Raw genomic sequence first — 24,061 nt, 5'->3', positions numbered from 1 at the left:
TACTACACATGCAAATCATCACTAAAGAGATCTAAAAGAGAAGAGAGTGTGTAAGTGGTTTGGAGTGAGGATAGGTATGAATCGATAAATGGGTATCCATGGATTCAAATTAAACTAGTGGGAATCTACAGATCACTCTAAGCACATCTCTAATTTGGATGTTGGACCAAGGATGCAAGAACCAAGCAACTCAACCAAAAGCAACCGAGCCGATACAGAGATCCTATTTGGCATAGTTTATTATTGACTTCTACTTCTTAAAAGCTATAATCTAAAATAAATAGACTGATTTATTGCTGATTTCTGAAAAACTGAAAAGTTGGTTTTTGATGAAATGAACTAAAAGCTGATAACTGGTTAGGAGTGATTTTTCTGAAAAACTGATGCGCTGAGAACTTATTTTTTAAAAAAAACTAATAATTTTTGACATAAACCATAAATATCTTTTAACAAAAAAACCCCACTTTTCAATAAGAAGTTACAAGTTTTAACTGTAATAAACAGGATCAGAATAAGAAGCCAGGCCACCATCATACAGCCCCGGGGCCACCCATCGCTGGAGCTCAAACGTACCACGACGGCCCATCCAACCGCCCAACACCGACTTCGATTCGAGGCCGAGGCCGAGGCCGAAACCAGAGTATCCCTCGGCCCGAAAGAGCACCCGCGCGCGCGCTTGTCTCGATCCTCCGCCTCCTCTTCGGCGGCGCTGCGGCGGCGGAGGTCCGCGGGGAGGAGATGCTGTCCGGCGACATCCCCCCGAACCAGACCATCTACCTCAGGAACCTCAACGAGAAGGTCAAAAAAGAAGGTACCAAACCCTACCCCCCCCCCCCCCCCCCCAACCCGGAACGCCGCCGCTAGCTGAATTCCTCCTAAAACTCTAGGTTCGCGATCTGGGCTATCGCTTGGCTTCCCATCGCTGTAGGTTTGGGTCGGCTCGCTCGCGTGGCATATAGAGAGATGAAACGTTTGGATGTTTTAGAAATTTTGGCTGCAGCGGACATCGAAATTGCTAGGCTTTGAGCTCTTCTCATGCTTTTTGCTACAATCTACTGGGACGAGTCCCTCGGGGGAAAAAATTAGGGAAAAAATTCAAATGCTGTTTGATCCGAGGCAACTCGAGCAATTCGCAGGAGTATTGCCTCCTTTCACGGAACATCATTGCCATCTCCTAGTGAGCCTGCCCAAATGTCTGGCTTTAGTGTTGATTGTACTGGGGAGTCATGTTTGTGGATCAGTTCTATCATTGCCAGGATCTCCTAAATGTCTTCAGAAGTGCCATCTGGTCATCTCAATTTGGACAAAGGCTAACCCTATGCAATTATAGTCAGCATAAACCATAGTTTGTGTTGTTAAATTGCAGTACGTTGGTACATTATTTTGGTTGTTTCATACTCTAATGCATGATCACATTTGCTGCAGAGTTGAAGAGATCGATTTATGCATTGTGCTCACAATATGGAAAAATACTGGATGTGGTGGCCTTAAAAACTCAAAATCTAAGGGGGCAAGCATGGGTGGTGTTTAGCGAAATTACAGCTGCTACCAATGCTTTCCGTGGACTGCAGGACTTCGATTTCTATGGCAAAAGAATGGTAATCCATCTACATGTTAGTTGAAAATTTCAGTTGTTTTGTTCCATAATTTATTTTAGGATTTTATTTCTGTGCATGAGAAGCATGGTGGTTTGTTGATTTGTTCCATAATGCATATGTTTTTCTAGCACTTAGGTTTATCTGTTGAGTACAGTAATCAATAATGTTCTACTTCAAGTGTTTAGCTAAACATTTAGCGCAACATAGGCCTACATTAAGTTTTAAGTTTTGCATTTTGTACAGCAGAGTTGTGCAACAATCCATGTAGGTTTCATATAAACTTTTGGTGTAGATTCAACATAAATGTTTGAGATACTGTATTTTTTGTATAGTTAGCATGTCCATATGCTTCATATTTTACTAGGCTGACTAGCCAGGCAAGTAGTCTAGCACTCTTTCTTAGGAGAAATTGAGGATTTTCCGCTCCATTCATTGGCATTTCAGAATCAGGATTTGCCACCCATTGTCTCACCTGTGTGTGGCCCCAACACCCACGTGGTATTGAGGCATCTAGTGGCAGATCTAGACTGTGGATTGATGAAGTTGAAAACCCTTATAATTCTGTATTACAATAGTTTAGTGAACGTTGGTTTCATGGAATAATGTTTGGATAGACATGCATTCTCCATATTATTAGACTGGCACACATCTTTATTTCGATTCTATAGTAAATAACTAAACATACACTCATTTCAGAGTCATACTCTTATCTTAATGGTAAGCACTAAAGCACATGGTCCTTGTATACTACTCCTGGTGCAATATGTTGTTTGTTTTCTTTTTAGGTGAAATGAGTCTTCTCTTACCTAGTCTGCTAGTCATTGCATCATGCTAAAAAAAGACATCAACCATGCAGACTTAATAGTGATGCCTTATTGTGGACTAGGATAAGTACCAACTTACTTATTTCCTCCTTGTGCAGCGAGTACAATATGCAAAAACAAAGTCCGACTGTATTGCAAAAGAAGATGGTACTTATGCTCCTAAGGAGAAAAGGAAGAAGCAAGAGGAGAAAGGTAATTCTAATTTCATTTTTCAGCAATTAGATGTTGGATTGTGGCCTATGTAACAATTCCTAGTCTTTTTCAGACATTATATGATCAATAATTCTGCTGTATATGGTAGGTTAGTACAGGAGTGGGACAAAAGTACTAATGAATTATACGCTAGTTCATAATGGTACTATTTTTATTTCCAAATTAGAGCATGTACATTTTTCTATTATGAGGGTACTGACTGCTAACATGCTCTGTATTTTCTGATTATCTCACTCTTTCTGAGAAATACCGTGATAAAAGGGATCCTTTTTTCCAACAAAAGGTTGCGTAGATTATTTTCTATTTCGAGTCAGGAGAGTATGGGTTGTTCTTTATCCATTAGTTTTATACCATGGTGACCTACATGCAGATGAGACTTTCTATTTTTTTCGTTAAAGAGTAAAGTGCATAATTCATATATCCTTCAGCTTGCATGTGTTCTACTTGTCTGTCTCTGAACTTGAGAATGCGCCATTTCAGTCCTAACATGCAAAAGTGATTCACTTAGGCCTTATCAGTGCAACTGTGCTAGCTACAGGAGTTTGGCATATGCAATTTGAGGGGCCTTAATGCTGTAGTTCAAGGATAAGGACGGTTGTGTCATATCTGGGGAGTCTGTTGCCATCCCATGGGCACTTATTTGAATTTCCAAACTAGCTAGTAGTTGGACAGAGGCAAGTTTTCCTGTTGGCGTATCCAGCTTCTATCACCATTCTTCACATATGAAACTTGCTATTTGTTGTGTTTCTGTTCAGCATGTCTCTACTTTCGAGATGTTTAAGGCTATGTTTTATTTTGGCCTCTATGCTTACAAATTTTGGAGTGTTGGGAAACGTTCATTTACTATTTTCCCATTTGCCTCTTGTTTTCCTTCTAGCTGCTGAGAGAAAACGACGGGCAGAAGATGAACAACAGTCTGGTCCCAATACTGCTGCTGCTCAAAGCAATGGAAGTGTAAGTTTTTTTTTTGCTCGTTTAAAAGCCATATTTTTTCTTTTGTCTGCTATTTGTTGTTTGAGAAGTGTATGCTTCTTTGCTTGAACATCAATCTTGTAATTGCATTGCAGAATGTTGCACATTTTACCATCCTATCCTTTATTAGCCTCGTCCAATTTTGGTGATGCATTTGGTTATATAATGTAGATTCTGTGCTTGTGTTCTCTATTATGTACCCAACTACCCATCACAGGTCCAATGATTTCTCTTTACGTGAATAGCTTCTTGTTATGTCCATAACATAAAAAACTATATGCCTATTTTGTCTATATTATTCTGCTGTTTTCTTAATTTTTAAGATCTCATGAATGGTGTCTGAGAAACCTAGTGTCTTGGGCTAGGGCTACCATTATGCTGATAGCAAATGCCTTTTCGACATACCTAAACAGGTTTGCTAGACTTTATAGTGCACTTGTAGTGACGAAGTATAACTCTTAAGTTTACTATGTATAAGCATTGGACAATGTCCAAACATTTCTTAGTCATGGAACTGGTCATTGCATCCGTTATACGCCAATTTTCTGCGCATTTTACCCTGAGATTATTTGCATTTTCTTCCTTGTCCAAAGTTCTGGCTAGCAATTTGTAGTCTTTGAACTGCAAGTTTCTGGTGATCCGTGATCTTTATTCTGTTCGCGCTTTGCTCTAGATTTTATTTGACAATTATGATTTTGCTTATTACTGCTGCAGGTGTCATTTTTTTTGTATGCAGCTATTTTTATTGTCCTTCTGGCTTTCCTCTTTGTTTCTCCAAAGAATAAAAAAGAAGAAAATTAAAGTGAAACAGTATCATTTCCTAAATATGTTACCAGTTATTTTTGTATATCCACTGAATTTGATAATCCTACTACCTTGACTCAGCTCTCACGAGGGCATCCCTGCTACTGGTTCACTCAATTTAGACTGCAGTTTAACGATGTGGACACACCTGGTAGGCTCAGAATCTTATAGAAAATTATCGAACGTCAGCATAGAGTGGATGTTAGATGGGATCCCTAGGAAAAAATGGAGCAGAGGGTGTAAGACCGTAAGCAGATGTATCCTCAGGTTGTTCAGTTTGATCACCAGCATTTAGTTTCAGCAATGACAATGTGAATATCCATGGTCTTGTTGAAGGATTTGGGGTCATCATTGGAAGTATGAATCATTGGTTTACATTCCAAAAATATTCTATCAGATGATTACTCTTTAATTGGTCTATTTGGTCAACTCGAGTAAGGATGGTGGGAAAGAAACTATCATCATCCGTTTCAATTGAAGTGCTCATTAAGTATTCTGAGAGTAGGAATGTAAGTCTTGGAACTCCTCCTGCGCTCCCATATTAAATCTTGTTTAGGTATACTAGCTCACCAGTGCCTTGATAAAACCTTCTTCCATTGATTCTCATTTAGCCCACAAGATAATCAACTATCAAGCTCACACTAATAACTATTCATCTTCCATGACATGGATCTAAAGAGTAGTTAGTAGGATACCATATCTTTCTGTTGGTTCAATAATCTTCCTGAATGAGTCGTCATCCTTACATATAATATATGTGAATAAAAACATGCACTAGTGTACTTGTTTAGATTACCGTGTGGACTGCAGGAAATTTCGTATCTCAAAGACTTGAGCTAATGAGATTTTGATAGTGATATCTATTGTTATTCCAGGATTTTAGAATCTGTGCATCAATGTGTAGTTTCTGCTTGGGCCCTGTGATCGTCTAATCGAGTTTCTTTGTCAACTTCTGTGCAGGGCTATCAAGCATCTCGTCTGGGTAAGACTCCACAAGAACCACCTGCTCCTCCGAACAATATCCTTTTCATCCAGAACTTGCCGGACCAGACCACAAGCATGATGCTCCAGATCCTGTTCCAGCAGTACCCTGGTTTCCGGGAAGTTCGGATGATCGAAGCCAAGCCAGGCATTGCTTTCGTGGAGTTCGAGGAGGACAGTCAGTCCATGGTTGCAATGCAAGCCCTCCAGGGTTTCAAGATCACCCCCGAGAATCCCATGGCTGTATCTTATGCCAAAAAGTGAGTGATCCATGGGATCGCCAAACCAGCCAAAAACCCTGTACTCATAAGATTTTTCAGCCCACCTTTCAAAATCAAGCTGCAGTATCAGCTTCCGACCGTGTATTTTTGGAAAGCACTTGCTTAGTTTAGAAGTAAAATTCTTGCCACTTTAAATGAGATTTGGTCCTCAGTCTTTATGTGAACCCTGCTTTTGCTCTTGTCAATTCTGGTATTGTGGCCTTGGCCTATTGGCCTATATAGGCTACACTATCTTTTGCCTACGGTGGTATTAGAATCGAGGAGGGACATGGGCGTACCTCTCGCTTAAAGGCGAAGAGAAAATCATGCACCTATATTCCTCGCCTTTGTCCTTGGTCAGGGATGGATGAGGTGTATGTGCCATAGTATATTGCCAGAATTTGAAGTGTCTTCCTAGTAGTTGCAGGCATGATTGTTGAACAAGTATTTTAGTAGTGGGATGGTAGGTTTCGTGGCGCTTTTTTTAATGGAAGGCGTGCAACCTTCTACTCCTACTATTTGGCCATTATGGGATTGCTGTTGCATTCGTGGCCCTCAATTAGGTGTGTATGGATGAAAGAGTAGCTTCGAAGTCGATGAATGTATGTGTCCATGCGAGCCATGCATAGGCATATTCGTTATGCGAGTGGTCGGCAAAAACAGACACTGGCTTTTGTGTAGCTGTGCTCTCAACCTTTTTTGTTAACCTTCTCTGGGTGTGTGTCTCAGTTCGCGTTCACCCGTGTGACCTATCCTATTCCTGCTATGGTAGTTTTGGACGCGGATCCTCTGCAGAGGCTAGCACTGGGCTCGGGCTAGGGTTGGGGCGTTGTTGCTGGGACTGGGCACCGTTTGTTCTGACAAATCACGCACGAAATCTTGTAGCGTACCGCCTTGTGAATAGTGTTGTCGTGTAATGATGGACGGGGGAAATCATGTGACATGTAGAGTGCATCTCCTATTTGTATTTGCCCTGGGAGTAATTTGGATTTTTGTTTCTGATACCAACAGTAACATGTTAGTAAATGGTTTTTGGCAAGTCATCCGAAGCAGGGCGTGTTAGTAAATGCTAGTACTATGTGCGAAGATGTGCATGGAAAGCTCGGGATCGCTACTCGGTAGTTATAACTGCTTCAGTTCAGCATCTCTGCAGAAAGCGGATGCTCCCTTCATAGAAAATAATCGTGTGGTCTGCTACGAAACGAAGAAAACGTAAGCAATTTCTTGGTCGTATTCTCATCCGTGACATGGGGGAAAGCGTATGAAAGTGGAGAAGGTTTTTGGAAATGTGATGCTGCTGCTGCTGCAAATATGATGAAAGTTGCCCGTGTCGAGGCGACACTCGAAGATAGGGCAAAATTTCACTCGAACCATTTGGAATTACTAGCAAGCGATTTTAAATTCCTTGACTAAGCCAGGTAGGGATATCCACCGATCATCTTTAGTTCAATTAATTATAATAACTTTTAAAAATATTATTCAATTTTAATAAAAAATAATATTATTAATTGAACTAAAAGAGGATTGGTAGTGTGAACCTTTTCGCTAATTTCCACCCACGCACGGACGCACGGCCGCGGTAAATTTGCACACGATCACAGGTTTCACATAGGCCAGCAAGCATGCTAGCATTTGCCTCATTAACGTGTTCACATGCGCAGCGCCGGAGGATGTGGGTCCCCTCTTGGCAGGGTCACCCTTGTGGGCCCCACTGGACCTCCCCGGAAACGAATTCGATTTTTTTTGGGGGGGGGGGGGGGGGGTGGGGCGAGAGAGAGAGAGTTAACCTGCACTACTCTCCTGACCTCTCTGGCGCCTCCCTATCTCCTTCATTGTGCTTGCCGATGTGTTGAGGACCCTGCAAGTACGAGACACCGAGCGGGAGAGAAAACAAAAGGCGCCCCCAGCAAACTAACACCAAGAACACAGCCTCACCAATCCTCCGAGACTTCAATTAGCGGCGATAAAAGTGTAAAGGCGGGATCTTTATAGTGCCGTGCGCTCCTGCCCGAGCCACCGGAATCGGTGGTCGGAGAAAAAGCTGCCACGGCAGCGGCAGCAAGAAGAAGAAGAAGACGGGCAGCTCGGGCCACGAGGGTTGCGGGCAATGCCCCTGTCGCGGCACAAGGTCGGCAACGAGTACGGCCTCGGCGGCCGCGACCTCTACCGCACGGCCGACCAGCACGACCCGGAGGCCGTCCTCGATGGCGTCGCCATGGCCGGCCTCGTCGGCGTCCTCCGCCAGCTCGGCGACCTCACCGAGTACGTTGCATCCCCTGTTCTCTCTACTCTGCCTCCTTGTCCGCCATGATTGTCGTCCTGTCTTCTCTGTTTGGCTCTGGTTGCATTTTAGACTTTTATTTATTTTTCCCTTTTTGTCCACGGATGAGTTCTTGATGACACTTGGAATTGTTGCGTCATGGTTCTTGGGTCAACAGTATTGGACACTGATCGTAGTAGATCACCTAATGTTTTTGTTATGGACAAAATGGGAGGTTTTCAATCCTTTTCCTTTTTTTCTTTTTGAGAAACGGTAGGTTATTGATGTATGAGCCGTTTGACTTTCAGGTGATTAACTCTGTTGATGGCCTTGTCCTAGCTCAGCAACAGACATCATTGTTTTTTTTTTCCGAACGGACAGACAGCATTGTTTTGTTCTAACTTTATTTCATTGTTGTGATCAAGCACTTCCTGGCCATTACAGAAGTCCTTTTTATAAAAAAAAAGAAAGAATTTTTTTTGTCTGCGTAAGCTCTGATTAATTTCTAGAGCCTTAAGATTTAAGCAAAGAAAATACAGAAGTGCACCAAATCAACCAGAGTTTGACCTTGATCAGGCAGAAACTAGAATTTCGGACAGATGAACTGCAAACTCATGACGATGATGCCGTTGAAATGACCCATCGTATGTTTACAGATTTGCAGCACAGGTGTTCCATGGGCTGTACGATGAGGTAATGAGCACGTCCGCACGAGGGCATGGGCTCATGCTCCGAGTGCAGCAACTGGAGGCAGAGCTGCCACTGCTAGAGAAAGACTCCTGCCAGAGAGACTACTTGTATGTTGCTTCTAACAGGGGTAGGTTCAGAACAAAGTAAAAACTTCTCTGCAACTTATCCTTCATAATCTCTGATGCCATTGTTTGATCCTTCTGCAGGAATTGAATGGCACGCTAATCCGAGGCTGGACTATGGGGTTGTGACAAGAGGCGACACGCCCCGCTTCATCATGGAGTCCATCAAGCAATGTCGTGGGCCTCCCAAATTATTCATGCTTGACAAGTATGATGATCTATCTCTTGTTTGTTATAGCTACTGAGATAATGTAGGTTTTGTTGAATCATGATGGTTGTAGTATTGTTCAATGTGCAGGTATGATATTGGTGGCGAGGGGGTGTGTTTGAAAAGATACACCGACCCGTCATTCTTCAAGACGGATTCTGCATGTTCTAGCGTGCTGCAGGAAGGAATTCAGAGAGAAAGAAGACCTCTTAGAGCCATGGTAAGAAACATAAAGTGCTGTCACTGCAACAAGTTCATATGTAATCCACTCACTAGTAGATGTGCATTATATCCCTTCTTTAAGATTGACACGAGTCTAAGTTGCAAAAAAATTAATACTGAACGTTGCTTGTGCTATTTGTTATAAATTTCTTTGATTGTGCATTTTTAATCCAATCAGCTCCACCGAAAGAGTGAATGTCTCTGCTTGACTGAACTTTAAAGATGGAAGCATTCAAATTCTTTTGTTCCTCTCTTGCAGGAGATCAGGCCAAACCTTCAGAATTATGAGATTTTCAGCCAACAAAACGCAGCCGACAATGACTCAAAGTACCTTTCCTTTCAAATCTTTGACACGTGTAATCTGTTCTGGTTCTGCTAACTTCTTCTAAAAATATTACTTCTCATCTCTCTGTAGACTGGAGACAGATTCGTCTAGTGAAGCTTTGGATGAAGTTCCCACAAGGCGCAGACGACTGAAGTACCGGGAACAAAATGGATCTGTCTTTCAAATCTTCAGACCACATATGCAGAATCTTTACGAAAAGGCTTCATCAGAGGAGAAACTCCTCACAGTTGATCACTCAAATGTGCATATATCTTTGTCCGATTCACCTGACTCATACACTGAAGAGAGAGACATCATGGTAGACACATCCAGCAACATGGACAAAGTCAAGGAAGACCACACCATCATGGCTCGCAATAACAAATTAATCACTGAAGAAGCCCTGTCACTATCTTCATATGCTCGGTCAGCAGGAAGCAGCAAGGGGTACAACTCTGAAGTTGACATCTACGTGGACGCACTCACCACAATGGATTCCGAAGTGGAGACAGACTCAGAGCATAGGGACCATGGACACCGTGCCTTTGCACGCATGGATTCAGACAATACGTGCTCTGATGCTCACAATGCCATGGCGTCAAGGTCTAGCAGCTTCGAGAAGAAAGACTCATCAGATGTTGCATCGGCAAACGGAGATACGAGTATTCAGCCCGAAGAAGCCATTGTCTCCACTCCAGAGGCCAAACCAGTTGTTGGTGAACATCAGAGGACTAGCTCGTTGGAGGAACTGCTTGCGCAAGAAAAGCCGGCTTCTTGCGACCACGATAGGACTAGTTCCTTGGAGGAATTTCTTACCGAAGATTTCCATTCTTCAGAGTCTGGCATCAGAGAACAAGCTACTGAATTGAGATGCAATGTCATTGTCAGTAATGTTGTATCAAATGGCACACAAGATATTAGTAAGAAGCTGGTCAAGGAAGCCAAGGAGAACTCCAACATCGCAACCATTTCCTTCAAGAAAATAGCAAGCAAGAGGTCCAAGTATGTCGGCAGCATGGAGCTGATTGCTTCAAAAGTTGGCATTCTGCCAAGGAAGCTCTCCAAGAAGCATGACCCTTTTTCCGATTCCCTCCGGAGCATGGCGAAGCAACTGCTTGAGGTGAAGTATGATAGAACTAAAGATAGTGACTTATATGACTTTGAATCAAATGGAGAGGGATGTGATGTCAAGTACCTGGAAATGTATGACCCTCCTGTTGACATTAAGGACAGTGCCATGCTCAGAATGCCTTCAGATTCACCTCATGATGACGTTAGTTCAAGAGAATACCAGCAGGAAGAAGTGAACCATGAGTCTGAGCATGATATCCCACCTACTGACAGTCCCCAACATTCAGTCCCTGATGATGGAAACAGCCTTCAGGAAACCAACATTATCTACGTGACAGGCATCGCATCACCGGGTTTCCGAGAGGAAGAAGGATGTGCAGGTGCTGCACCTGATGAACATTCATCTACTGGCGTGCTCAATCACATATTGGAGCATTCTCAAGGGAAGATTGATGAACATCCTGATAGGGAAGTGACTGAGGATACTCATACTGAAGTTATTTCTGAAAATGCATCTGATGTGGCTGAAGATTTGAAAGAAGTCAGCATTTGTGAGGAGCAGGTGAATGCAGAAGATATCGAGGAAAGCAATGAATCTGATGCAGATGCGTTGGATGATGAAAGCACCGATTACGTAGAAGAGCAAGTGGTTTCAGATGGCATGATCTCACCGTTTTCATCCAAGCAATCTGATGATCCGTGCCGGATAACTCTACTCACTCTCACAGATGAAGACGATACAGTGGCATGTAAGGGCACCGACAACGACGCCCCTGAAGTGGAGTATATCACATTGTCAGAAACTTTCATGGAGACTGATCTACCTAAAATGGTAATTGAGTCAGTAATCACTAGTGAAGCTGCTGTGCCAGAAAATGAACAATGCTATTTACATCCAGAAACTACTTTTGAACAAGATACGGTTCTCAGCAGCTATGAAATTGTTAGCCAAAGTGAGCAAGTACCGTCGTGCAGCTCATCCACGGTGGCTGTAACTCCAGATCTAACTGTAAACACTGAGGAAAGCCATGAATTGCATCAAGCTGTCAATCAAGAACCACCTAATTCGTGCCACAGCAGTACGGAAGTTTTTGGAGATGCACTAGCTCTTGACTCCAGAGATGTTCCATTGCCGATCATCTCAAGCTTTGATTGGATGCTTAATGGTGCAATGCAACAGTCGCTGAATGTCCTTCCTCCTCAACCAACTTATGGAAATGCACAAGAAAACGGTTCTTCTGACGATGTGCCACCGCTTCCACCTCTTCCGCCGATGCAGTGGCGAATGAACAAGCTTCAAATGGGGTCATCACCTTTATCTGCGAAGATTGGGAGGCCACCAAGGCCAAAGCCTCCAGTTAAACACCAAGAAAGTGAAGGCAGCTCTTTGTTGGATAAAAGAAATGAAGATGCTGAAATTGTTCAGGAAAGTAGTCTGAACAATGGCTTGAGTTTGCAGAATGAAATGGTGCAGGCAACGGTTTCTGATTATCACGAGACAAATCAATTCCTTAACAGGGGTTCTCAAGAAAATCATCACCAAGGAGGAGACAAAGAGTGCGATTTGCATGATTCTAATCCATTTTCCTCGTCAGAAGTGAAAAGCGAGGTAGAAGTTGCTTCAGTCAAAAATGAAAATCTGCACGCTTTGCAGTTACCTGAGCTTATAGTTATTCCAGAAGAGGCATGGTCAGAGTTTGGTGCTATAAAATTTATACCAGAACAAGAAGGAAAATACCAGTTAAGTGATGGAGTTTCTGAATGCAATGGCTTGCACACTGCTGATTTGTCAGCAGAAAAGACGAATGAGAAGCATCAAATATTTGATGATCAAAATGAAAAGGAATTTTCAGCTGCAGGTAGCAACAAAGTTTCAGGTTCAGAAGAAAACAAACCAAATGGGGTTCCTAAACAGGAGGATACGATGAATCCTGATTTACTAGCGCAACAGGAAGATGACGAATGTTGTGGTTCTGATGACAAATCAAGGGACTTTTTTTCTGCACTAGAAGAGGAATTAACAAAGACACCAACTCATTCAGAGCCAAAACCGCCTAGATATCCTCTACTTCCAGTTACTTTTCATGACAGAAGCATGGTATGACTACTTTCATTATTTGCTATAAATCATTTTAAGATATTCACCTGATCAGATATCTTCCTTTTTATTTCTTTTCAGCTCAGAAAGGCTCCAACTATGGTTCAGCCTTCAAGTAAGCTTCCAGATGAGAAGAACACAATACTAGAACAGATAAAGAATAAGGTAAGCGTTGAAGGTTGCATCTAAGCCAATCACTGTCATTATAGTGATTTTTTTGGAAAGGAGATACAGTCAGACCATGCTAAAAGTGCCTCAAACCAATTTTACAGTCTTTCAACTTGAAGCCTGTTCTTGCAAAGAGACCAAATGTGATGGGTGGTCCCAGAACGAATTTACAAGTGGTGGCCATTCTAGAGCGTGCCCATGCGATTCGCCAGGTTTATAAGGCATTCTGCATCTTGCTACAATTTCAGTTGGTCATAGCTTTATCATCCATGATCACATGATGATTCTTCTTTTGTGAAACAGGCTGTTGCTGATGAAGATGACGAGGATAGCTGGAGTGAGTAGCTGTTTCCTCAAAGCAATCTCGCGCCTGATGTTCCACAAGTAATCTGCCGAACCAGTTCTTGTGTTCCTGTTCTTGCATGGAGCAAATGATCGATGGAATGGAGCCAGCGTTCTACAGGATTACATGCCAAAACAGTTGGTCCGGACCATGGCAAGATAGGAGCAGCTCTGTAAACAGTGTGCCTACTTAGTGATTGTTGTGTTTTGGAGCGCGTCATATGTTTATTATCTTTTGATGCAACTCCGGAGCATCCGGTGCTTGGTGAGGATTGTATATGCCTCGCAGGACTCGTGTGAATTTTGTAACTTGCTGAGTGTACAGAAAGAAGCATAAGTGTCAAGATTTTCTGGGCAAATCTGAAGCAACTCAAGCAAGCAACTTGTGAGTGTACAGATACATAATCTTCATGCAGTGTGTTACTTAAACTAAATTTGATTTTTTTTTGGTAAATATCGCAGAACTAAAGGCATTTTGCAAAACCATTTAAAAACTACTATATGTTTTAGTGTAGTACCTCACTGTTATTTTTCTTTTTTTAATATAAAGTCCACGTGTCAGGATCACACTGGTTCCTTCACTAGGTCGCCATTCCCATCCGAGAAAATCGAAAAATAAAATCCACAGCTATATCCGAGCTCTTACCTTCCACGCCACCAACTTTGCACCTTTGGCAACGGAGGACACCTCCCTTTTCGCACAAAAGCCCCCGCTTTTCTCGCAAATCCGCCTCCACTCCCTCAGGAAAGCCCCACCTTTGCATGGGCAAGCTCCTCCCGACCGCCGCCGCCGTCGCCGCCGCCGCCGCCCGCAGCGTCCGCTCGCCCTCCGCCGCCGGGAAGGCAGCGAAGACTCCGCCCGCCCCGCTGGATACTCCCAGAAACTCCGCCGCCGCCGGGGCGGCCAGCTCCGGGCGGGCCGAGGTGCGGGATTTGGCGGCGGCGTGCGGGTTACAAGAGGACGAGCGGGTGCCGCTTGCCGAGGTGGTGTCCGACTGCACCAGGCGGTGGTTCCAGGACGCGCTCAAGGAGGCGCGCGCCGGCGACGTCGCCATGCAGGTGCTCGTCGGTCAGATGTACCGCAGCGGATACGGCGTCAACAAGAACGAGCACAAGGTAAGCCCCTTGCATCGATTTCCCTGGGGTCTTTTGTGGATTCCGGTGATTAAAGGAGCCGCCTTTGAGGTTTTGGTTCTAGATCATTGGCCTTCGGAATCTGTCATTTCGTGAATGTTAAATGGTTTCACTTTAGATCAGTACATTTGGATTGGTTGGTTAGATTCATAGCTGCTGTTACATAGCTTCTTTAGACTCCGCGTCATAATTACTATGTGATTGATCTAAAACTTCCTTAGTGACCTGTTATGAATTTTGGTGGGCTGTCAGTTACTCAGCTTGTTTGTCTTGCTATCTTTGCTGTTGCAATGCTTGCCAGTGGGGAAATCGGTTTAATGAGGCTTGTATAGTTGTTCACTGGTAGAATTGCGAGCAATTATGACCTCTATATTGCATAATTGACGTATAACACGATTATTATCCAAAAAGAATAGAAAGAAGTATCAGAAGCTGTGATCCGTAGATGATCTTAAAATTTCCTACCTATTTGGGGAACATGAAGAATAGAGGTGGAAGATTCATACTTACATGTTTCACTGCATTTGTTGATAATAATTTTTTCATAAATTACTTTGTGCAGCTGTACTAATCTCACAGTTAAGGTTCTGAAAGAAGCACTGGCTGGTAACTTGTTTGTTGAACAGACTGTACCGCTTTCTGGTTGTCATAACTCATATATTCGCTGTTTGACATTTAATTCTAGAGTTACAAAACTGCAAAGTAAGGGATATTATTAGCGTAGTGTAAAAATGTGAAACACCGCCTTTGATTGCCCGGGACCTTGTGATAAATGAGTGAACATTCGACCCACAGATAGGTGCCCCAGGAAAGACTGAAGTTTAAAACTTACAAGATTGGATTGACTGTGAATCCACCAAGTTTGTGCTGTGCACTGGAGCTGGGAATAGGTTTTACAACAGTGCGGAATAGGTTTGGAATCCAATGGGTGGAATATGAGCTGTTCAAAAATGAAAAGTAATGAGGGAAAAGCCAGTCATTGAGCATTTCTTACTGAGGTTTTCTTATCTTATTTATTGAATTTCCTGAGCATTACTGTTGTATTGCTATGAAAATTTAATTGATTTACCGATATCTTCATTATATAGGCAAGAGTTTGGATGGAGAAAGCATCAAGATACCGATCTACAGTCTGGAAAGTTAGCAATAAACGCCCAGGTTTGCAGCCCATATCCTGCCTTTCAACGTTTCCAGGGCTCTTTAGTGTCTTCATCTTGCCAGCAACTGTATAAATGCATGTTGTCTTCTACTATTTGCTAGACCTAACAGGTTCTTGTTTGCAGGGTACAATGCTAGTGACTCGGACTCAGATCCAGATGATGCTAAGGAAACATACAAATAACGAAAACTTCAGAGTTAATGACATTAATGGCTGGGTAATTTTCATGTCCTTCCATGTGCCCATGTGATTCAGAGCTGCCTCTTTTTTCTGGTGGTTAAGCATAATAATTTAAGTTAATTAATTAGAAGCATATTGTTAGTTCATGAGTATACTATACTTTTAGGTTTTAGCTGAAAAGCATTTTCATTAGGCAGTACCATCTAGAAGATATGACTTTAAATTGATTGATAGCTTGTTATAGACCTTATGTATGTCTCATGTGTACGTGTAAGTCATGTTTCTGCTGACAATTAATTTCCATGCTACGATGAACAAGGTTTAGAGGTTCTACAAAATTGTTCTTATTGTGATCAGAATCATCCCTTGCAAGCAAAACATTGCAAAGACCTGGAAAGCATAACTTTTTTTCTTTCCTTCACGCAGAACTTTTCCATTCTCATTCTCTTTAGCTTCTGTTCTAGCACAGAAAGGCAAAGGCTGTATATCGAATTGATCTGATTGAAAGGACTATGTTTTAGCATGCCTTATAAATCTGCATTTTCTGTTGCTTGTTTCATTTCTATTGATTCATACCATTTAACATTTGGTTAAAAAGATCCATTTACTTTGCAGTAGCTGCACCTGCACCTGCACTGCTGCAGTGACTACAAAACCACCGAAGCAACACAAACCACTTGAAGCTTCAGATGTCCAGTTCTGTCAAGGAATCCGTTCGTGTCCTGTTACGGATATTGATGTTCTGTTTCCAGTTTTTTTTTTTGGGTCCCTGTGAGTTACATACGCTGGATTATTGTTCTGTTTTCAAGGGGTTTCTCCTTTTTCTTTTCTTTTGTGTTAAATCTATTTCTTATCAGAAATGTAAAATTGTCAGTATGGATTTTTCACTGAAGATACAAGGAATCAGCAGGATATTCCACTACATGTCGTGCCACTTGTACATCCTTATTTCTATCATTGCCTCATTGAGTCATTGGTCTTGTTCTCGAATGAGCATTCGATTAGCAATGGCATATATGCCAGGCCTCTCGTTACTCTGATGACCTGCTCTACATCGATCCAGGTGTATATGACCTTATGACATGTTGTTCCTGGTAGTCTGAAGCTTATCCATCAAGTAATAAACGGTCTTGCTTGGCCTGGAAAATCATTGAGTTAATGGAACGAGCCATTTGTACGTACCTTCTGTCAGCATGTACTCGTGTAAGCACTCATCTAAAACACCCGTAAGTGCTCACAAAATCAATTGCGAGCACTAGAACACTGTCTTAAAACACCCGTGGGCAGTGTCTAAATACACGTGACTTACAGTTTGAACTCGACACGTCGCGTTATTCCATACCATAGCAAGGAAATAACAGCTCATATACAATAGCCTAGATAGTACTATTCGCTGTGCATATCAGCAAGTTGAGATGGCCGAGTTGGTCTAAGGCGCCAGATTAAGGTTCTGGTCCGAAAGGGCGTGGGTTCAAATCCCACTCTCAACAGAAACTTTTTTATCGAACTGCTGTTCACTTTCTCAAGCCTACTCTAGACGCGTTTCGTTTTGTATATCCAGTGCATTCGTCCCAATTTTATGCAAAATCGAGCAGTTAGTATCATAGTATGGCCGGAAATGATTTTTGACTCGTTTCGGATGTCAATTTGCCAGTAGTTCCTGCACACAATCTTTTTCCCGCCCGTACTCAGAGAGCCAACCACACAACCTCGTCCCAGTTATGCGATGTAAAACCATAATTTCCCAATCGCAAGTCGAATGGCTAACTATTCGAAGTTCTTTGCTTTTACCAATCCAGGATACAATAATCTCTAACCAAAACTACAGGTTGAGAATACGTGTCTAAGGCCCGCACACTGATAACCAGCATTCAACTATCAGCTTGATTCATTGCTGCAATTTCTGATTTCCAGGTAGTTATAATAAGATTATTGTTCTCTGAGTCGAGCGTTATCTAATAAAAAGGATGTAAACAAACGTTCTCCGACCATATAACCAGAGACAAACACCACTTCTCCACCATATGATACTAAACCACATTGCACGTGCAATTCTAGTGCTACAGCCGAGTCTCTCACATGTAGAGGCCCTCCGGCACTCCTTCCTTCTTCTTGAACATGACCTTTTCTTTCGCCTTTTTGAAATCAGTGTGTGTGACCTAAAGCAAAAGAAAACAAATAGCAGACCATGAATAAGACTTTTGTTTTATGCCCTTACAATAGCTCTACACCATTAGAGAAAGGTAACTCTGGTGAAATAAATGGTTAAGAGGTATCAACAAAGCGACGGCTAGAGGTATCAACGAAGTGACCTAAGTATATGTGCCTTTTCAGCAATACCACTCATAATCAGCTCAAAAGACAGCCTATCATGGTATCATCAGTAGCAAATTTAAGTAAAAACAAAGGGTCTGTTTGGGGTAGAAAGTTGTCTTACCTTCATCCGACGCTCTCTCAAAGCAAGCAAGCCAGCTTCAGTACAAATGGCCTTAATATCGGCACCAGAAAGCTCATCTTTAGACATTATTAATTCTTCTAGGTTTACGTCCTCAGCCAACGTCATCTTTGATGTGTGTATCTGCTCGACAAAACAAAATCTTGGTAAGAACAAAACATGCTTTCTATCAAACGAATAGGACTGAAATGTTTTCATCACATAGAAGCACCTGGAAGATGCGCCGCCTGGTCTTAATATCTGGTAAAGGAAATTCAATCTTCCTGTCAATTCGACCAGGTCGAAGCAAGGCTGGGTCAAGACTTTCAATGCGATTCGTTGCTAGAATAACTTTAACATCTGCTCTTGAATCAAAACCATCCAGCTGATTTAACAACTCCAACATGGTTCTCTGAATCTCACGCTCTCCTCCTGAATGAGCATCATACCTACAGCATGGTCACAAACACCATAACTCACATTAATTCATTCATGGGAAGCTCCACCAATGATTTTCCCATAATCAAAGAAAATACATACTTTGGGGAACTGTCATATGTGGTATATCCTACCTCTTTGTTCCAACTGCATCAATCTCATCAATAAAGACAATTGAAGGAGAAAGATCATCAGCCACCCTGAACAATTCTCTTACAAGCTTGGGACCATCACCAAGGTACTTTTGGATCAACTCACTCCCAACAACACGCAAGAATGTTGCTGATGTAGAATTGGCAACAGCCTGCAGCATTCAAAATTCTTAAGCAACAACAAGATGACTCCCTTTTTACGGAAGAGAGGTACAGTAATCTCAGAAGTTGATAATCTCAGAAGTTGAGAATATCCTATGCCAGGGAGAGAGAGAGAGAGAGAGAGAGAGAGAGAGAGAGAGGAACGACCAGCATTCAGTGGGTTCACTGCTTTACTGATGGGTGGAAACATATGGCAGGAAAAGAAGATATGGAACTTAAAGAGCTTTAGTGTCCTAAAGAAAAAAGAGCACAAACCTTTGCAAGTAGAGTTTTCCCTGTTCCAGGTTCTCCATATAATATGACTCCCTTGGGAGGCCTGATTCCAATGTCCTCGTATAGCTCAGGATGTGTTAAGGGAAGCTCAACTGCTTCTTTAATTTCTTGAATTTGAGCATCTAAACCACCAATGTCAGCATAAGACTCCAAAGGTGCCTTTTCAACTTTCATGACAGAAACCATAGGATCAACTTCATCTTGCAAAATACCAACCACAGACAGAACCTGAGAGAAAGATTTGGTCAAGTTTGTTACTAAATAAGCATTCGAAAAGCAAGAAGTACATAAAGCTTTGAGTACATCACTTGAAGAGCTGCATATGTGCCTGCTAAAGCAATCAAGAAAAAATAACTACTCTATATACCAAAGGCAAGCCTCTATGAAGGCCCTAAAACGCATATGCGCTTAGATGGGGTGACTGTTTGCTAGCTGCCATTTAGACCATTGATCCGGCAAAATATATGCCATATCCATGTATGTGGTGGAAAAAGAAGTCCATTTTTTTCATTTTGATTGCACATATCAACTCAAACAATAATTATGCATTTATGCAGACTACAAAGAAGTGGGTGATTATCTTCCAGCCCCGAAATCGGCTACATTCATAGTTCATATGCCTAGATGAACTAGGAATGCATTTAATCAAATATAGAATTTCTGGGAATTCTCTGAAGAACTGTGTGCATTAACCAATAACCAAGCTCACAGATATTACATGAGTCATCCTATAACACAGGTCATGAATAAGTTCTCTTAAAGTGCATGATTGGTGTAACCTTTACCAAACACATCTTAAAATCCTGTGTCATATTTGTGTACCTATGAAACACGCTACGATGTTATAACCATGTTTGCCTGAATTTTTAGGTTTCTCCTCATCCAACCATACAGAACCCGAACCCTAATAAGCACAATTTTCTCACAATATACCAAATAAGTTAACCAAACCAACCTATTCATATCACCTGATTACCGCTAGCAACAATAAAATCTAATCTTCCCATGAAGAATTCAAACTTTTCCATCCAATCAACCAACTAAACCCCCAATACAACAGCAAATCACTAATTTAAACATGCCTAACGCTTCCTACGGCAGAAACCACTGCCGCAGTTCCAATCCCCGCAGTACAATCCATCAGATCAACGCAAAGCTTCAAAACTTATACCTTGTTATGCATCAGTATGGCGCATCCAGGCTCGAGCTGGTCCTTGTCGACGAAGGACAGCATCCCAACGTAGTACTCCGGCCCGACTGACGACGAGACGATGGCGTGGGTCTCGTCGATTATCTCCTCGAGCGAGCCGACGCTCATGGGGGTGCCGCGGAGGTCGTCGACCTTGGATCGGTCCTCCTCCGTCTTGTCCTCGCTGGGGCGCAGGCGCTCCTGGCTGGCCACGAACTCCTCCTCCATGAGGAGGTAGTCCTTGACGCGCTCGAGCTTGAGCAGGCGGAGGCGGCACTTGGAGAGCGGCGCCACGGGGGGGAGCCGCGCAGCCGCCTCAGGGCCTTTTTGCTTTCTCTGCTTCCGACCGACACGGGACGGAGCAACGGGCGGCTCGAACTTGCGGTCTTTCTTCCCGCCGTCGCCCGGCTTCCTGTCGCCGGGGAGACCCCCTTGTTTTCCCATGCCGCCAGGAGTACCTTGCCCCATCGCCGCCGGCTGGTTGCTTCGACTAGGGTTTCAGTCGGGAGATCCGGTGGAAACAGAGAAATAAAAGAGAGCGGTTTTCTTTAGGTATGTCAATGGGACCGATGTCCGATTCCCTGCGGAGAATTTCCAGATAGGATGAGGAGATTTTATCCTCGTAAACTTGTATTAATACAAGATTGCTTGTATATATATATGATATCAGTTTTCTTTAGATTATATTGTATTTATGATAGTATCGGTATTTATTAGTTATCTATCCCTCGTCAGTTTAGTGTATTTAACCGTGATTATAAATTACTTTTTATATAAAAAATATGTATATATACATATTTTTTAATATATAAATATATAAATATTATATTATATAGAGTAAATAATAAATTAATCTTATTTTTTTATCTAACCTATATATTTAATTAATCTTATATTAATTACTCTCGTATGTATCAATAAATTATTTATTTATATAATATGCACATTGTTAATATATAAAAATAATTAAATATAATTTATTTTATCTCCTTATCAAAGATCCGATTCTCATAAAAAATTTCGTGAAAATAAGGATGGAAGAAATCTAGCTCTCAATAGCTAACTAAGGACAGAGATGAAAAAGGTTCTGCCATCCCTAGTTTTCTTTGCCTCGGAGCTTGGATAAGACTGAATACATATAGATTTTCATTTTACTCTTTTCCTATTTCATCCATTCGGAAATCCTTCGCAACAGCCAACAGACCCCCGAAATGTTATCAAATTAGTATGCGAACCGCACACTAATCGCAGTATTTTTCTCCAAACCCATTTCCCGAACGTATTGTTGCTAGCCGATTAGCGCCACGTAGCTAGCTCACGACGAGGCTGCGGCAGCACAAAGAACGGTCATCTGTTTGAGAAGTTTTACGGAGATGGGAGATACTTCAGTACCTCCCTTCTAAATTATGGTACTGACACATAACTTAAACTTTTAATTCATACTGAATCCACCATTTTAGGGTACCGGCTCACAACTTAAGTACATTTCAATAGGTCCATTTCATTTTTTATTATTGGAATTGAACAAATGAACAACCATTGTGATTCTCAACCATAGGAACACATCTCTTGTTTGTTTTTTATATTCCCTCCAATCGCAAATAAATATCGTTTTGATATCGATATGGTCCTAAAATATAAATTTAACCAATACTACTTAAACATAACAAAAGTATATTATTATGAAAATACTTTTTGAAACAAATCTACTCGTTTCATTTCAAATATCCAATTCAAAAAGTAATTTATAGCTAAAATTTGAAACGGTTGAATGCACCAACCTAATGAGGGATAGATAACTAATAAATACAGATACTACTAGAAATACAGTATAATCTAAAGATGAAATACGCATCAATTACGAGTCATATACCCATACAGGGATCCATAACCGTCATGAGATAAAATAGGCAAGAGATATATTCTGGGCAATCTATTTTATATTACATGAAAATCATCTTTAGGACAGAAAAGAGTCTTCTAGATTTACAAAGATAAGATTAGAGAAGATTCGGACTCAAGACTCTGGGAAGAGTATGAGTAGCCTCCCTCTAGCTATATAAGGAGGGGTACAAGCACGATCAAAAGGACAACAACACAAACCATGAGAGTCTGATAACGCAACCCTACGCAAGATCCAAAGTAGATGAACTCGCCTAGTAGCCTCGGAGCAGATTTAGACACCCAATTGTAAATTTGTAATATGTGATTCTTGAGATAATACAAGGTAAAAGTAACAACATGGTATAGGGCTATTACCATGTGAGTAGTTCGATGCCAGGTATCTCAGTTTTTATAAATATTTGCTTAGATTGATTTATCAACCTTGGACATAATTTATAACAACACTTAATTGTGACTAGGGGAGTAACTCATAGATATAATATGAGGCAATTAAACCAGAGTACAAAGGTCGGGGGACAAATCATATAAGGGTGTGCTGCGTTACTACTAATTTTAACTCTCTAAATTGATCCTAACAAGTGAATCTATAATGTAACTCCGAGAACATAGGATGCATCAGCGGCAGACTATCAAGAGGCCTCACTTCAATCACTTGTGCATTCAGCACTTGAGGTGGATGGGTGTGGAGCCCTAGATGTTTGTGAAGCTTCACCGGACTCATATAACATACCATACATCATCACAACTGGGGTTCGGCGGCAACTACCCAAGCCGGCACATCCGGACGCTAGCCCGGTTGGCAAAGACAGCGCTCGCACGACGCGAGTGCTCCAGCCAGCTCACGTTCGAGCCCGTGCGAGCACCCGGTTGGCAAAGACGGCGCTCGCACGACGCGAGTGCTCCAACCAGCTCACGTTCGAGCCCGAGCACTCGCACGGGCATGCACAGAGCGGTCTCGCTCGACCCGCCTCCAAAAAGACCATGAAAATAGATTCTACTATTAAAAAAAATTGCCTATGCCGACAGTGGTAGGAAACCCTAACGAGAGCCTTGTTACCCGGCCAATTGGTTAAATTCAATGTCAAGTCGTGATATAGTAACGGAGGAGTGACAGAGTGCTAATGGGGCGCACTTGTGTGACCAAGTGTTGTGTTGGTGTAAGTGTATTGCAGTGTATATGCTTATGTGTCATTTTGTAATCGCAAACATGCTAAAACACTCCCAAATTGACGAGTGATAATAAGATTACTGTACTAAACCGTGAGGATAACACAACCAGTAACTTAGACGGAGGTTTAAGGCATGTTTGGTTTCGTGCCTAATCCTACCACAAATAAATTTAAGTATGATATGCCACAATTTAAAGACGATATAATAGGTCGCCATAACCACGATAAACTTAGTAAGAAAATGAGTGATCGACGAGTGTAGTGGAAAACGACTGTTCTGCTCGATCCATGTAGTCGGAGTCGGCAGCCATTCCATTAGCATTAGGTGGGTCGGTGTACTGTTAACGCTGACGAACGAATAATCAGCCGCGGACGCCCCGGTTCCCGTGTAATCGGCCGCGCAAATCCGTTTTTGTTGAACCAAAGTGAGTCCAGAAGCTCATTAGCAGCCCAAAGAACATTAAGGAGAGTCTATATCGCTCATTTTTTTGGTTTATTTTTCAGCTTTGCTATATCTCACCTGGGCAAGTCAAGGGGTGATCTCACCTGAATTTTTATTTATTTGATCTATACTAAGATTTATATTGGATGGTTAGCCTTTTACAAAATTCAGGCAATTCAGCCTCTCTCCTCACCTAATTTTTTTATACTACTCAGACATATAGATTTTATATCAATTACAATTAGTTTATATTAAAGTTACAATTA

At 42.0% G+C, this 24,061-nt stretch overlaps 4 protein-coding genes and 1 non-coding gene across 7 annotated transcripts; 4 read left to right on the top strand and 1 right to left on the bottom strand.

Moving 5' to 3' along the window:
• Positions 1–611: 611 nt before the first annotated feature.
• On the top strand, positions 612–5,837 carry LOC133912307 (U2 small nuclear ribonucleoprotein B''-like). The gene is made up of 5 exons (XM_062354973.1): positions 612–811; positions 1,426–1,598; positions 2,521–2,614; positions 3,513–3,589; positions 5,372–5,837. Exons 1-5 carry the CDS (start codon positions 739–741, stop codon positions 5,654–5,656), a joined length of 702 nt encoding a protein of 233 aa, XP_062210957.1. The 5' UTR covers positions 612–738; the 3' UTR covers positions 5,657–5,837.
• Positions 5,838–7,433: 1,596 nt separating this feature from the next.
• On the top strand, positions 7,434–13,573 carry LOC133912306 (protein SCAR2-like). Its single transcript, XM_062354972.1, has 9 exons — positions 7,434–7,914; positions 8,569–8,729; positions 8,809–8,932; positions 9,023–9,152; positions 9,414–9,481; positions 9,570–12,648; positions 12,730–12,813; positions 12,921–13,028; positions 13,120–13,573. The coding sequence occupies exons 1-9, from the start codon at positions 7,760–7,762 to the stop codon at positions 13,159–13,161; spliced, it is 3,951 nt and encodes a 1,316-aa protein (XP_062210956.1). The 5' UTR covers positions 7,434–7,759; the 3' UTR covers positions 13,162–13,573.
• Positions 13,574–13,822: 249 nt separating this feature from the next.
• On the top strand, positions 13,823–16,553 carry LOC133912305 (uncharacterized). 3 transcript variants are annotated; one of them, XR_009908782.1, is made up of 5 exons: positions 13,823–14,274; positions 15,381–15,450; positions 15,576–15,668; positions 16,058–16,104; positions 16,247–16,553. XR_009908782.1 is itself a non-coding variant. In XM_062354971.1 (4 exons), exons 1-3 carry the CDS (start codon positions 13,921–13,923, stop codon positions 15,632–15,634), a joined length of 483 nt encoding a protein of 160 aa, XP_062210955.1. In that variant the 5' UTR covers positions 13,824–13,920; the 3' UTR covers positions 15,635–15,668; positions 16,250–16,553. The 3 variants fall into 3 exon arrangements, 2 of the variants coding, with proteins under 2 accessions (XP_062210955.1, XP_062210954.1); XM_062354971.1 differs by lacking the exon at positions 16,058–16,104 and having other exon boundaries at positions 13,824–14,274; positions 16,250–16,553; XM_062354970.1 differs by lacking the exon at positions 16,058–16,104 and having other exon boundaries at positions 13,825–14,274.
• A 487-nt stretch (positions 16,554–17,040) lies between these two features.
• On the top strand, positions 17,041–17,121 carry TRNAL-AAG (transfer RNA leucine (anticodon AAG)). Its single transcript has one exon. It is a non-coding gene; the product is annotated as a tRNA-Leu (tRNA).
• Positions 17,122–17,494: 373 nt separating this feature from the next.
• LOC133912304 (26S proteasome regulatory subunit 4 homolog) lies at positions 17,495–20,874 on the bottom strand. Its single transcript, XM_062354969.1, has 6 exons — positions 20,262–20,874; positions 19,073–19,318; positions 18,638–18,807; positions 18,298–18,514; positions 18,069–18,209; positions 17,495–17,790 (listed from the first exon to the last, which is right to left on the bottom strand). Exons 1-6 carry the CDS (start codon positions 20,745–20,747, stop codon positions 17,707–17,709), a joined length of 1,344 nt encoding a protein of 447 aa, XP_062210953.1. The 5' UTR covers positions 20,748–20,874; the 3' UTR covers positions 17,495–17,706.
• Between the last annotated feature and the right edge of the window lie 3,187 nt (positions 20,875–24,061).

The sequence above is a fragment of the Phragmites australis genome, chromosome 3, assembly GCF_958298935.1.
Source record: "Phragmites australis chromosome 3, lpPhrAust1.1, whole genome shotgun sequence".
NCBI classification, from domain to species: Eukaryota; Viridiplantae; Streptophyta; class Magnoliopsida; order Poales; family Poaceae; genus Phragmites; species Phragmites australis.
Note: the sequence above shows the minus strand (reverse complement) of the source record. Positions and strands in the feature narration are given on the sequence as shown.

Coding starts and splice junctions, on each gene's coding strand:
- LOC133912307 (XM_062354973.1), top strand. CDS start 739: ATGCTGTCCGGCGACATCCCCCCGAACCAGACCATCTACCTCAGGAAC. Junction 812..1,425: donor CGAGAAGGTCAAAAAAGAAG/GTACCAAACCCT, acceptor CATTTGCTGCAG/AGTTGAAGAGATCGATTTAT. Junction 1,599..2,520: donor ATTTCTATGGCAAAAGAATG/GTAATCCATCTA, acceptor CTCCTTGTGCAG/CGAGTACAATATGCAAAAAC.
- LOC133912306 (XM_062354972.1), top strand. CDS start 7,760: ATGCCCCTGTCGCGGCACAAGGTCGGCAACGAGTACGGCCTCGGCGGC. Junction 7,915..8,568: donor CAGCTCGGCGACCTCACCGA/GTACGTTGCATC, acceptor GTATGTTTACAG/ATTTGCAGCACAGGTGTTCC. Junction 9,482..9,569: donor GCAGCCGACAATGACTCAAA/GTACCTTTCCTT, acceptor ATCTCTCTGTAG/ACTGGAGACAGATTCGTCTA.
- LOC133912305 (XM_062354971.1), top strand. CDS start 13,921: ATGGGCAAGCTCCTCCCGACCGCCGCCGCCGTCGCCGCCGCCGCCGCC. Junction 14,275..15,380: donor TCAACAAGAACGAGCACAAG/GTAAGCCCCTTG, acceptor TTCATTATATAG/GCAAGAGTTTGGATGGAGAA. Junction 15,451..15,575: donor AGTTAGCAATAAACGCCCAG/GTTTGCAGCCCA, acceptor TCTTGTTTGCAG/GGTACAATGCTAGTGACTCG.
- LOC133912304 (XM_062354969.1), bottom strand. CDS start 20,747: ATGGGGCAAGGTACTCCTGGCGGCATGGGAAAACAAGGGGGTCTCCCC. Junction 19,319..20,261: donor CCATACTGATGCATAACAAG/GTATAAGTTTTG, acceptor TCTTTCTCTCAG/GTTCTGTCTGTGGTTGGTAT. Junction 17,791..18,068: donor TGAGAGAGCGTCGGATGAAG/GTAAGACAACTT, acceptor CTTTTGCTTTAG/GTCACACACACTGATTTCAA.